General features: G+C 35.6%; 1 protein-coding gene across 1 annotated transcript; it reads left to right on the top strand.

The window, feature by feature from the left end:
- Positions 1-281: 281 nt before the first annotated feature.
- LOC147004823 (X-linked lymphocyte-regulated protein PM1-like) lies at positions 282-14,041 on the top strand. Its single transcript, XM_085837776.1, has 5 exons — positions 282-394; positions 2,843-2,906; positions 10,923-11,022; positions 13,475-13,585; positions 13,902-14,041. The coding sequence occupies exons 1-5, from the start codon at positions 289-291 to the stop codon at positions 13,968-13,970; spliced, it is 450 nt and encodes a 149-aa protein (XP_085693902.1). The 5' UTR covers positions 282-288; the 3' UTR covers positions 13,971-14,041.
- The last annotated feature ends 252 nt before the right edge of the window (positions 14,042-14,293 follow it).

Genomic DNA, 14,293 nt, shown 5'->3' with positions numbered 1-14,293 from the left:
ATATATATATACACACATATATATATATGTGTGTGTGTATACATATGTATATATATATATGTCATTATATTGAATATGTATTCAAAACTCTATGATAAAGACAAATTATTAAAAATATAAGTGTTAAAAAACAAAAGAAACAATCTTTCAATGAGCTAAGATAATTATTTGACTTTTTGACATTTTTAACTATTTAAATGATACCTTTGGATTCAGATCGCTATGTTTTTATTCTTTTTTCCTTTTTATTTTTGTAACTGAGAAGACAACTGTGTGCTTAAGAGAAAAATGGCAAAGAAAATGTGGGTGGTACCAAAGAACGGTTACTTATTACTTCTTGACTATGATGAAGATGAAGATGACATAAATGTTTTGGAGGAGGCTCATTCTGAAGGTATAGTATATCCAGTCTTCGGTATTGATTGTGTCCTGCAGTTTCTTAGACTTTTACCAACTCACCTGCAATGGAACAAGTCTTTTCTAAGAGATTTCATATACTTCATTTCTAATTTTACCTATATCTATATATTCCTATACCTGAGTTTTAGCAGTGCATATACCTACACTTGGCACTGTAGTCACAATATCTTGAGAAACAATAACTTGCTATGATTTTACCCCAGGAAAAGACCTGAACATTGTTCCTATATGTTAGCAAAACATGAATTTATTTCATATAACCTGCAAATGAATTGTTTCATTCCTTTTTTTCTATTATATATTTTCTTTATTTACATTTCAAATATTATCCCCTTTTCTATTTCCCCTCTGAAAATCTCCTCTCCTCTTCCCTCTCCCCCTGCCTCCAACATGCCCACTCCCAATTCCTGGCCGAGGCATTCCTTAACACTGGGCATAGGACCTTTACTGTACCAAGGGTCTCTCCTCTCATTGATGACCTACTAGCCCATCCTCTCCTACATATGCAGCTGGAGCCATAAGTCCTAACATCTGATTTATTTGATTGGTGTTTAAGTCCCAGGGAACTCTGGGGGGTACTGCTTAGTTCATATTGTTCCTCCTCCTATGGGGCTGCAAACCCCTTATTCTCCTTGGGTACTTTCTCTAGCTCCATCATTGGGGACCCTGTGCTCAGTACGATGGATGTCTATGAGCATCCATTTCTGTATTTGTCAGGCACTGGCAGATCCTCTCAGGAGACAGCTATATCAGTCTCCTGTCCCCAAGCTCTTGTTGGCATCTTCAACAGTGTCTGGGTTTGGTGGTTATTATGGGATTTTTCCGTGAGCGAAGCAGTCTCTGGATGCATTCAGTCTCAGCTCCAATCTTTGCCTCTGTAACTCCTTCCATGGGTATTTTGTTTCCCATTCCATTCCCGCCAGAAATTCATAAAAACAAACTGAAGACCAGTCTTCATTTTCCTCTACCTGGTGTTGAAAGGCCAGATTGCCCAAATTTGTCTATATAGGATCCAAACAGCCTCAAAATCCTGAGGCTCCTCTCAGCCTCAGAAGTACTGGGACTTCAGACATAATTCAGGACAGGCTGTGTTTATTTGTGTGTTGTTTTGGTTTAGGGAAGTAAGCTCTAACTCTCTATCTCAGGAGTTTCTGAAACCTCTTGTGCAGCTTGAACTGGCCTTGAAACTGAAGTCCTCAGCCTTACAAATGTACTGGGGCCTGAGGATACATGCCTGTTTTATTTTTTATTTTTAATTTTTTTCTTAACTGAAGATTGAACACAGAGCTTCTTGCTGTAGCAGTAAAATATATGTCCAGACAGGCAGAACTTTATAATTTAGATTTGTATTGCGATGAAAAAGATTGAGAGCTTGGTTGTGATCATAGCAACTATGATTTTATGTGGAGATTGAGATGCAGACACATTTGCTCTAACTTATCAAAAACCTAGCAGGAATGGGACCAAAATGCAGATCCTTCTATGATTATATATAAACCCTCTTGAAGTCACAGTTAAAGCCATCATAGTGTATGTGTGTGTGTGTCTGTGTGTCTGTGTGCCTGTGTGTGTGTGTGTGTGTGTGTAAGAGAGAAAGAGAGAGAGAGAAAGAGAGAGAGAGGGAGAGAGAGAGAGAGTTTTAAACTGAAAAATAACAAACTCTTAGTCCTTTATAGTAAGGAAGCCCAAGATACTTTATTCAACTTAATTCTTTGTTTTAAAAATGTGTACATATTAAAGTTAAGGTTTATAATGGCTATCTTTGAAGCCAACTATTCTGTTCCATGTTTAAATACTAAAGTCTTTAGTATTAAATCAGAGGGTAATAGAAATATGGTTGTATCTTTAAACCCTTCATGCAATTATGAAGTGCTGCTTTTGTAAAATTCATTCCTTAATGTTATTTTATATTTCAATTTTATTAGTTTAAGTGATTTTTTTGATTCAAATGGCTTGAGAAAATTTATTTTTTTATTTTAAATCTGAAAACGTAAGTTTCTCAGTGGAATGGCAGCGTTTTGCACGTTCTGTAGAGACACCAATGGAAAACTGTAATTTGTTAAGTGGTGAACAGCAAGATGGGAATGCTTCAGAATTGGACCTTATGGAAGATACCAGATATCTTATGTTGGGCATTGATGTTACACTTCCTTTTTTCTCAGTTATTCTTCTTAGGACTGTAATGGAGATCAAAAATCTCACATTGCACCTCTTGTTTTTAATCACAACATGTAAATAAATAGCTTAAACTATATTTCTAGATGACAATTAGACATTACTTGATTTTGTTTAACTTCTAGACAAATCATAGATCTGCTTTAAAACCTAATGTTGGCACTATGCCTGAATGATCACAAAGCATTTCATTAAAATTTTCAAAATAACATAATTGTTTTAATATCTTGTTTTATTACCAACCCAGTACAGAATCCAGTAACTCATGATGATGGGAATGCAAATCCTGAAGGAATAGTTGGAGATACACGGTAATATGTTCAAACTTATTATTTCCTTCTTAGTGTAAGTACTTCCAGAAAAGTTTTATTGATTGTATAGCAAGTAATCTATATTAATAATTAGAATATGATATATATTATAAACAATATTTCTGTAAGATTAATCCTTAATTTGAATGGTTTTCTTGGAGGGTGTAGTGCTGTGGGTCAAACTCTCATCGTCCTGCTGTAGGACAAAAGCTGAGCCATCAAAAGGTATCCTTACTTTTTAAAGCTTTAATTACTTCATAGATCTCCAGTTCAAAATATTCTGGGAAAATTTGAAGGTACGTTTTTTTGGATATATAATGTGTTTAAAACTATATAGTATTAACATAATTTACATATTAGGAAATATTAGTTAATATACTATATGACATCTTAATGAATTATTCCTATTTATATGTAGTATTTTGTGAATATTTTTATTTTAATTTATTTATTATTCTATATTATCTTCCTTTACATTTCTAATAATAGCCCTTTCCTGGTTTCACCCCAGAAACTCCCTATTCCATAACCCATCCCTGTGCTTCTATGAGGGTGTTCACCCCCCACCCACTCCCACCTCCCCACCCTGGCATTTGCCTACACTGGGGCATTGAACCTTCACAGGACCAAGGACTTCTCTTCCCACTGATGTCTGACAAGGTCATACTCTGCTATATATGCAACTGGAGCCATGGGACCCCCTCTTTTGTTCTGGATTAGTCTCTGAGTGCTCTGGGGGGGGGTCTGGTTCGTTCATATTGTTGTTCTTCCTATAAGGTTGCAAACCCCTTCAGATCCTTCAGTCCTTCCTCTAACTCCTCCACTGGGGACCCATTGATCAGTCTGATGGTTGGCTGTGACAATCAGCCTCTGTTCTTGCCAAGCTCTGACAGAGCCTCTAAGGAGAAAGCCATATTAGGCTCCTGTCAGCAAGCACTTGTTGGCATCCACAATAGTGACTGGGTTTGGTGTCTGTATATGGAATTGATCCACAGGATGGGCAGAATCTAGATTGTCATTCCTTCAGTCTCTGCTCTGTACTTTGTCTCCATATTTCCTCCAAGGATTATTTTGTTCCGCATTCTAAGAAGGACTGAAACACCCACACTTTCCTCTTCCTTCTTCTTGAGCTTCATGTGGTCTGTGAATTACATTTTGGGTATTCTGAGCTTTTAGGCTAATATCCACTTATCAGTGAGTACATACCATGTTTGTTCTTTTGGGATTGGGTTACCTCACACAGGATGATATATTTTAGATCCATCCTTTTGCCTGTGAATTTCATGAAGTCATTGTATCTGTACCATTACCATACATTTTTATCATTATTTCTCTATAATACAGCTTGAGGTCGGGGATGATTCCCCCTTAAGTTCTTTTATTGTTGAGAATAGTTTTTTTTTTGATATCCTGAATTTCTGTTATTCCAAATGATTTTTCAAATTGCCCTTTCTATCTCTATGAAGAATTGAGTTTCAATTTGATAGAGATTGCATTGAATCTGTAGATTGCTTTTGGCAAGATGGCCATTTTTACTAAATTAACTGTGCCAATCTATGAGCATGGGAGATCTTTCCATCTTTTGAGATTTTCAATTTCTTTCTTCAGATTGAAGTTCTTGTCATACAGATCTTTCACTTGCTTGGTTTGAGTCAAACCAAGGTATGATAATTTGTGACTATTGTGAAGGGTGTTTTCCATAATTTCTTTTTCAGCCTGTTTATCCTTTGAGGAGAGGAAAGCTACTGATTTGTTTGAGTTAATTTAATATCCAGCCACTTTGCTGAATTTGTTTATCAGGTATAGGAGTTCTCTGATGGAATTTATGGGGTCACTTACATATACAATCATGTCATCTGCAAATAGTGATATTTTGAATTCTGCCTTTCCTATTTTTATCCATTTCACCTCTTTTTGTTGTCTAGTTGCTATGGATAGAACATCTAGTGCTATAGAATACTACTATGTTATATACTACTGTGAATAGGTAGGGAGAGAGTGGGAAGCCTTATCTAGTCTTGTCTTGTCTGATATTAGTGGGATTGCATCAAGTTTCTCTCCATTTATTTTGATGTTGGATACTGGTTTGCTGTATATTGCTTTTACTATGTTTAGGTATGGGCCATGAATTCTTGATCTTTCCAAGAATTTTATCATGAAGGGTTGTTGAATTTTTGCAAATGATTTCTCAGCATCTAATGAGATAATACTGTGGATTTTTTCCTTGCCATTGTTTACATTGTGGATTTCCATATATTGAACCATCTCTGTATCCATGGGATGAAGACCACTTGACCATGAAGGATGATCATTGTAACATGTTCTTGGATTGGGTTTACCAAAATTTTATTGAGTATTTTTGCATCAATATTCATAAGTGAAACTGGTCTCAAGTTTCCTTTCTTCATTTGGGTCTTTGTATGTTTTGGGTATAAGTGTAATTGTGGCTTCATAGAACAAATTGAATAGTGTTCCCTCTCTTTTTAATTTTGCGTAATAGTTTGAAGAGTGTTGGTATTAGGTCTTCTTTGAAGGTCTGATAGAATTCTGTACTAAACCCATCAGATCCTGGGCTTTTATTTTTGGTGAGGGGGTTGGGAGACTATTAATGATTGCTTCTATTTCTTTAGGGGTTATGGGAGTGTTTGCAGGGTCTATCTGATCCTGATTTAAATTGGTACCTGATATCTGTCTAGATAATTGTCCATTTCATCCAAATATTCCAGTTTTGTTGAGTATAGGCTTTTATAGTAGGATATTTTTTTTTTTTTTTTGATTTCCGAAGTTTCTGTTGTTATGTCTCCCTTTTCATTTCTGGTTTTGTTAATTTGGATACTGACTCTGTGCCCTCTCTTTAGTCTGGATAAGGGTTTATCTATCTTGTTGATTTTCTGAAAAATCCAGCTCCTGGTTTGGTTGATTCTTTGTATAGTTCTTTTTGTTTCCACTTGTTTGATTTCAGTCTGGAGTTTGATTTTATCCTGCCTTCTACTCCTCTTGGGTGAATTTGCTTCCTTTAGTTCTAGAGCTTTTAATGGTGCTGTCAGGATGCTAGTGTATGCTCCCTCCAGTTTCTTTTTTGGAGGCACTCAGAGCTATTAGTTTTTCTCTTAGGAATACTTTCATTGTGTCCCATAAGTTTGGATATGTTGTAGTTTCATTTTCATTAAACTCAAAATAGTCTTTAATTTCTTTCTTTATTTCTTCCATGACCAATTTATCATTGAGTAGACTGTTTTTCAACTTCCACGTGTATATGAGTTTTCTATTTTTTTATTATTATTATTATTATTATTATTATTATTATTATTATTATTATTATTATTATGGGGGTTAAGACAGGGTTTTTCTGTTTATCCCTGGCTGTCATGGAACTCATTTTGTAGACCAGGCTGGCCTTCAAACCAGAAATATGCCTGCCTCTGCATCCCAAGTGCTGGGATTAAAGACATAGGCCACCATGCCTGGATTATTTATATTATTATTGAAGATCAGCCTTAGTCAGTGATGACTTGATAGGATTCATGGGATTATTTAAATACTTTTATATCTTTTGAAGCCTGTTTTGTGACACATTATATGGTCAGTAATGGAGAAGGCATCATGAGGTGTTGAGAAGAAGGGACATTCTTTTGTTTTATGATAAAATGTTCTATGATATCTATAGATATAGACCTCTGTTAAATCCATTTGTTTCAAAACTTCTGTTAGTTTCACAGTGTCTCTGTTTTGTTTCTGTTTCCAGGATCTGTCCGTTGTTGAGAGTGGGGTGTTGAATTTTCCCACTATTATTATAGGGTACAAAATGTACTTTGAGCTTTAGTAGAGTTTCTTTTATGAATTTGGGTTTCCTTGCATTTGGAGCATAGATGTTCAGAATTGTGAGTTCATCTTTGTTGATTCATCCTTTGACAAGTATTGTGACAGTCCTTATCTTAAAAAACAAAAACAAAAAAAAACAAAAAAAAATTATTTTGGTTATAAGTTGATTTTATTCCATAGTAGAATGGCTATTCCAGCTTGTTTCCTGGGAATATTTGCTTGGAAAAGATTTTCCAGGCTTTTCCTGTGAGGTAATGTCTGTCTTTGTCACTAAGGTGGGTTTCCTGTATGCAGCAAAATCCTGGGTTCTGTTTATGTATCCAGTCTATTAATCTATGTCTTTTTATTGGGGAATTGAATCCATTGCTATTAAGAAATATTAAAGACCAGTGACTGTTGGTTGTTTCCTGTTACTTTTGTTGTTTGAGGTGGAATTATGTTTATGTTGCTACCTTCTTTGAGGTTTGTTGAAAGAAGATTTCTTTCTTGATTTTTGTATGGTGTAGTGTTTCCCTCCTTGTGTTGTTGTTTTCCATCTACCTTTTGAAGGTTTGGATTCGTGGAAAGATATTGTGTGAATTTGGTTTTATCGTGGAATATTTTGGTTTCTCCATCTATGGTAATTTTGAGTTTTGCTGGGTATAGTAAACTGGGCTGGCAATTGTGTTCTCTCAGGGTCTGTGTAACATCTTTCCAGAATCTTCTGGTTTTATAGTCTCTGGTGAGAAGTCTGGTGTATTTCTAATAGGTGTGACTTTTCATGTTATTTGACCTTTTTTTCTTACTGCTTTTAATATACTATCTTTATTTAGTGCATTTGTTGTTCTGATTATTATGTGTCAGCAGGAATTTCTTTTCTGGTCCAGTTTATTTGGATTTCTGTAGGCTTCTTGTTTGTTCATGTGCATCTTTTTCCTTAGATTGGGAAAGTTTTCATTTATGACTTTGATGAAGATATTTGCTGGCCCTTTGACTTGTAATCTTTTCTCTCCTCTATACCTATTTTTCTTAGGTTTTGTCATCTCATTGTGTCCTGGATTTCCTGGATGTTTTGGGTTAGGAGATTTTTGCATTTTGCATTTTTTGACTGTTTTGACAGTGTATCTATGGTATCTTCTGTACCTGCGATTCTCTATTCTATCTCTTGTATTCTGTTGGAGATGCTTGCATCTATGTCTCCTAGGTTTTCTTTCTCCAGGTTCATCTGTCTTTGTGAGTTTTTATTCTCTATTTCCAATTTTAGGTCCTAGATGGTTTTTGTTCAATTCCTTCACCTGTTCTGATGATGCCGACTAGTTTTGGTTTCTATTATTTATATTCTTGCACTTAACTCTTGCTATCTCATTTTCTTTGGTGCTACCTTCCCTTGCTGTCTCTGACTGGAGCCTGTCCCTCCTGTAATCCTGGTTGTGTCAGAACTCATTGGAGTCCAGCTATCTGGGATCCTGGGATCCTGCGATGCTGATATTCTGGGTGTGTCTGAATTCCTGGAAGTCATGCTGCCTCTTGGATCCTGAAATCCTGGTGTGAACAATCTAGTGAGATCCTGCTGTGTCAGAGCTCCTGGGAGTTAAGCTTTTTCTTGGTTTTGCAAGATTTGGTGGGGTGCCAGAGCCCTATGTTTTCTCTAGACACAGTTGCATGCTGCAAGGAACCTGTGCCTCTGGCTGGGAGGATGATTTTGTTTCCCTGGTTCTTGTGGGGGTCCCACATACACAGGGTGTTGGAAAAGATGTCATGCCCTCAGCTGTGATCTTCTGTCAGAACTCCAGTGTTCCTGGGTGTCTCTGATCTCCTGGGAGTCGAGCTTCCTCTGTAATCCTGTGATCTTGGGCATTTCAGAATACCTGGGAGTCATGCTTCCTCTGGGTGTTTTAAGACTGGGTGCAGAACCAGTACCCCAGGTCTGATCCAGGTGCAGTTTCAGACCAGAAGGAATCCATGCCACTGGCAAGGCAGGAGTTCCTGTGTCCCTGGATCCTTAGGGACTCAAGTTTCTCCTGATGTTGATGCCATTGCTGTGATCCTGGGTGTGTTAGAGCACCTGGGAGTTGAGCTTCCTCTGGGTATTGTGGGAATAGTTGCAGAGTCAGCACCCAAGGTCTACTCATGACACAGACTCTTGCAAATATTTTTTATTTAGCATCATGGACTTACTTTTTCCTGTGGTACAGAGTGAAAATGGTGCTTTTTGCAGAGGTGTGACATTAATTAAACTTAATTTTTATTTTTTTGTATGTTTGTGTGTGTGGTGCATATATACAAATGTGGAGGGCAGAGGAGGATGTTGGGTTTTGCTCTATTACTTTCCACCTTATTCCCTTAAGTCAGGCTCTGTCACTGAACATCCAGTTAGACAAGCAGCCAGCAAGTCCTAGCAATTCTCACTTTGCCTACCACAGTGCTGCCATTGTAGAAGCAACCATCCATGGTTGGTTTTCTAGATGGGTACTAGATTCAAATTTGTGAACCTCCTCCTTTCACAGTAAACCCTCTTAACTATTGAGGTATCTTCATAACTGCTTTGAAGGGATTTTAGAGGAAAAAAAAGATGTAAACTTTTTTATAGTTCCATGTATTCAAACCTAAGTGATATGTATACAAAATTCTGTACATTCAATAGTTTTTCATTGACCTAGTATTAATTTTATATTAAGTCATTTTCTTTTCTAGGACTCCTCTGTGCTTCTTTCTTTATTTGACACAGTGCAAAACTGAATTCTTTAATGTAACCCTTATTACTTTTTTTAAATTTTTATTTTATGGGTATGTTTGTTTTGCTTGCACACAGCTTGTATGTCTGGTACCTGAGGAGGCCAGATGAAGGCATTGATTCCCCTGGAACTGGAGTTATAGGTTGTGAGCCATCTTGGAGGTGCTGGGAATCCAATCTCAGATCTCTGGAAGGGAACCAGTGCTCTTAACTGCTGAATCATCTCTCCAATCCCCTCACTGTTTTTTGTTTTGTTTTGTTTTGTTTTTTCATAAAATGAATTATGTAACTGAAAGTAAAAGACAGCTTTACTAACCAGTGCAAGAATGATATTCAGATCCGAAAGAATCTGTTTTAAATTATATGTAATTGAATGTTACATTAGCTTTCTTAGAAGACAATAATTTTTCTTTGAGATATGGTCTCACTATGTAGTTCAGGCTGGCCTGAATTTTGCTATGTAATCTATGTTGTCCTATACACTGGAAATCTCCTGCTTAAGCTTCCTAGACTAGGATCATAGGCCCAAAACATCTTACATGGCTTAGGAAACAATGCTCTTAATACTTATTTTTCAGACATATTTGTATATTAGTGTTTTGCTTATAGGTATATATGTGCACCACATATGTGCCTGTTGCCCATAGATATCAGATGATTATTTGAGATACCTTGGACCTGGAGCCACATAAAGAGAAAACACATGGAAACTTATATCAAAGATTCTTTCAAAGAAAGCAACCAGAAATTAGAATGACTTTGGCAAATGAACAAATGGGAGAGGTAGAGGTTTTAGTTTGGTAGGGTCACATTTGTATCATTTAAAAAATTATATATGGCTGAGTTTTTTTAAAAAAAAAAGCCATGTCTCAGATTTTAGTAAAAAATATGTGTCTTTGATTTTGTCTAAGCATTTAACCCTATAACTTCATGCCTTCAAGGAAACTAAATCTAATTCTCAGAAATCTGTGAAAATTTTTATTTTCTACTTTAAGTACCTGTTAATTAGATTTTAAAATTTGATTTAATTTCATTGTGGAAACACAGAAGTCTTGCACAAAATCTTAGAAATGTAATTTATGGTTTATTATAACAATATGGAAAAGGATCAATTACATATGCAGACAATTTATATATTTTAATTGACTTATGTTTTGCACTAAGTCTTAACTGAATAAATATAGGAAAATAAATTAGACCTTATATTTGGTAGAAATTAATGAAAAAATACTTTGAAATACAATTAATTTCCTAAATTAAGATGTATATGTATTAAAACCTCTTTAATTTTGAAAAGCTAAAACATAAAAGAAGACTTCTCTGATAATCTGTTAGGGAAAAATCTGTAATGATTTCCCATTAGATAATTTTGTACTGCTGTTTTTCTTTTTATAGTATGAAATGGTCTATTTAATTTGTTTTGGGTGTTCTTTTTTCATATTGATATGAAATGTGACTGCTTTCATTACTTTGCTTTACAGCGAGGTGATCAACAACAAATTGTGTGAGCAGGATATAACTACATTTCAGAAGTTTGATATGGATATACAGAAATTCAATGAAGAACAAGAAAAATCAATGGTTAGTATCATAACTAACTTTATAATTAACCTAGTATAACTAAGTATCAGGTAGGAATAGAGAAACTAGCCTTGTGTTGGGCACATGAACCTAAATTAAGTTTCATTATCTATCTATCCTTGGTTGTGTTCTAGTCCTACTTAATTGTAAACCAGAGAAGTATGATCACATACTACTATATCAATGAAAACCACTAGGTATTTTATGGTAGTCAAGATCATAAATTTTCAAGAGGCAGACATTTGCTGAAAGATGAAAAGAGGATTACCACTTTTTACAAAAGTGAGCACAGTATGTCAGCCTCAGGTACAGTTGATAGGAGAGTGAAAGCTTAGTTACTGGTGTCATCTGGACTCTGTTGTTAATATTAGAAAGCCAATTCAAACTGGTAAATCAGTTCTTACCATCATAACTTAGTACAGATTTAGTAACAACAGTGGATGGAAACAACCTGTTTCCATCAGGCTGTCTCAACGACCCTAGCAGAATATTCCTGTGGAAGAATATCACCAAACTATCTTAGATCATCTCTCCATTACTGTACCAATGACTGTAGTCATCACATGGTTTCCAAGTAAGACCTGAGATGATGACCATATTAACTACATTTTTATTTGATTGTTTAATAGTTTCAGAAGTATTAAATTTGAAAGAAACAGGAGATCCATTCCTGCCTGGGAAGGCATTGAGGAAGCTGCCATTATATGTCAGTTCAAGAAAGAGATAGGGACTGAAGATAAAAAAAAAAATACTCCAATTGAAGGCAATTTTTATACCTTGAACACTGGATGAAATTTCAAGGGGGAGTGATCATCAGTGTAAATGAGGAATCTAAAGACAGACCCCCAGAGAACTTAAATATTTGTAATTTTGCATGGGGCAAGGGGGGCGGGGGTTGAGAGGGAACCAGCAAGGGAAGAGAACAATTGGTAGAAAGAATACTACCATAAGTGAAGGAAAACTTTTAAGGAAGAAAAGTTCACTAACTGTGTCATATGTTGCTAATGGGCCAAATAAGATAGATTTGCAGGGCTGGAAAATGGTTTATTTGGTAATCTTTCTCAGTGTAGGCATGGAGACCCGAGCTTATATTCCCTGAGTAGGCATGCATGCACAGACCACCACCACTACCACCAACTACACAACCACCATCAACAAACTAGCAAAACTAAAAACAAACCACCACAACAATAAAAGTTAGTGTGGTGATGAGCATTTAAGAACCACCAAACTCAGATTTAGTTCAGAGATAAGAAGATTCCCAGAGCTTCCTAGCCACCAGGTGTAGCCTAATGAATGAGCTCTAGGTTCAGTCAGATCCTGTCTCCCAAACAGTAGGTTGCAACCAAAGAAGACACCCAATATTAATCCTTTGTCTCCATATGTATGCATGTGTATGATTTTTAAATGGAAAATACGCAAAGTGGAGGTCATTGTACTTAATCAGGATGATTTGAGTGGACATGTGAGGTTAAACTGATCACAATAAATAAAGGACAAAATAGGAATGTAGTGTCCCAAGGAGAAAAGGTGTAAAGAGCTTGTCTTAATTTTTTATAAAATGCAAATTACCATGGTTGTGTGCCAACATAAAGAATACAAAGAGAAATGTATATTACTACTTCCATGTGTTACTTGAGATTGAAACCTAGAGAAAACCAATCTACCACTAAACTTTATCCCCAGACATCTCTTTACACTTTATTTTGAGGTAGGATGTCTTTAAGTGATCAAGACTATTCATGATCTTGTGATCATTGTAACTCAAACTTTATAAAAGTTAGTTTTATAGGCATTACATTGACAGCCAGCTAAGTCATAAATTTAAAATAACAGTTACAATTGCTGAAACTCTTGACAATAGTTGAGACAAGTGAAGATGTTGGACTTAGTAAAGAATAGTGTAAGGCATCCTTAAGAAAGGAAGAGAAAGTAGAAGAAGCGACACATACACCTTAGGTTGGGGGTACATACAGAGATGAGGTAGTGAACCAACTCTTGGGATTGCTTCTGCTATTTAGTAAAAGGAGGCCATTGTATGATAAAAGCATTAACACTAGCTAGAGTTAAGCTTCCAGGGCTAGGATTTTACATGGTGCATGCCTATAAACCTAAGTACTTGAGAGGCTAAGGCCAGTCCCTGCAGCATGGCAAACACTTTCTCATAAAAAAAAAAAAAAAAAAAAAAGTTTTATTAACCCACAATTGGTAGTATAGTTGTATTTCATGTTACTTAAAAATATAAGTATATTTAGTCATAGTTGTTAAAATGTTAAATCACGTAGAAAACTATTCCTTTTAAATTTCATATTGAATTATTTTTGCTCACGTAAACATTTTAGTGTTGGAGATATATTTAGTGGTTGAATCTTAGCCTAGCATTCATGCTGCATGGCAGTAACAACAAAATGAACAGAATTGTTATAGTAATGTTTTCCTTTTACATTTGTAGAGCAATTATCAAAAAGAACAACAAGCATTAAAACTGTCCAAATGTAGTCAGAGCCAGACCCTGGAAGCAATTAAAGACATGCATGAGAAGTCCATGGAGGTGTGCATGGAGGTATGTGCATAGTCAATAAAATGTCCTTAGGAAACTAAATATGTTTTAGGAATCAAAAAGTTTAACTACTTGCTATTTTGAATTATTTCTGACTGAAGTGACTGATATTATCTGTAAAATCCTAATGACTTTGTAGGAATTATTGAAGACATGAAATGATAAACTGGGAATTTGACCTCAGATGTACCTCATAGTTTATTAACAGTATAATTATCTGGCTTAACTATATATAGCACGTCTATACATCATTTGCACAGAATCTTTCCTATTTGTATGCTTGGGAGTTTGTTTAGTAAGAAGTGCTTTTCTGTTTTAGGGTTTGATGAACTTGGAGAACAACAACGACGATATGCTTTTTGATGTAGAAGGTGAACTGAGAAAATAAATGTCTGTGTTTAAAAGAGACATTATGAAGCATACTCTGAAGTACTCATCTACTTTCCCATCATCAGACTAATGAAGCATACATATTTTTTACTTGCTGGTACATTTGTAACCAAATAAAAAAATTTGCTAACTTTTTTTTCCCCTATGAAACTGAGTTTGAAAGACTCTTTAATCCTTGTTATTCTGATGATTCTAAGAAGGAAGTTAAACCCCACTGATGTGATTATAAAGTCAACTAGGAGGTATACCTCTAGAGTCAAAATAGAACTCCTTTATTTTTAAACATCTTTAACCATTTTCTTGTTTAAGTGTAAGAGCCTC

This window comes from Mus caroli, unplaced genomic scaffold, assembly GCF_978045245.1.
Source record: "Mus caroli unplaced genomic scaffold, Mus_caroli_1 scaffold_5, whole genome shotgun sequence".
In the NCBI taxonomy this organism is placed as follows: Eukaryota; Metazoa; Chordata; class Mammalia; order Rodentia; family Muridae; genus Mus; species Mus caroli.
The sequence above is the reverse complement of the archived record's forward strand: the minus strand, read 5'-3'. Positions and strand labels throughout refer to the sequence as shown.

Bases quoted from the DNA above. Each gene is read 5' to 3' on its own strand.
- LOC147004823 (XM_085837776.1), top strand. From the start codon at position 289: ATGGCAAAGAAAATGTGGGTGGTACCAAAGAACGGTTACTTATTACTT. The intron at 2,907-10,922 runs GTAATATGTTCA...TTTGCTTTACAG, and splicing joins GGAATAGTTGGAGATACACG to CGAGGTGATCAACAACAAAT. The intron at 13,586-13,901 runs GTATGTGCATAG...TTTCTGTTTTAG, and splicing joins CCATGGAGGTGTGCATGGAG to GGTTTGATGAACTTGGAGAA.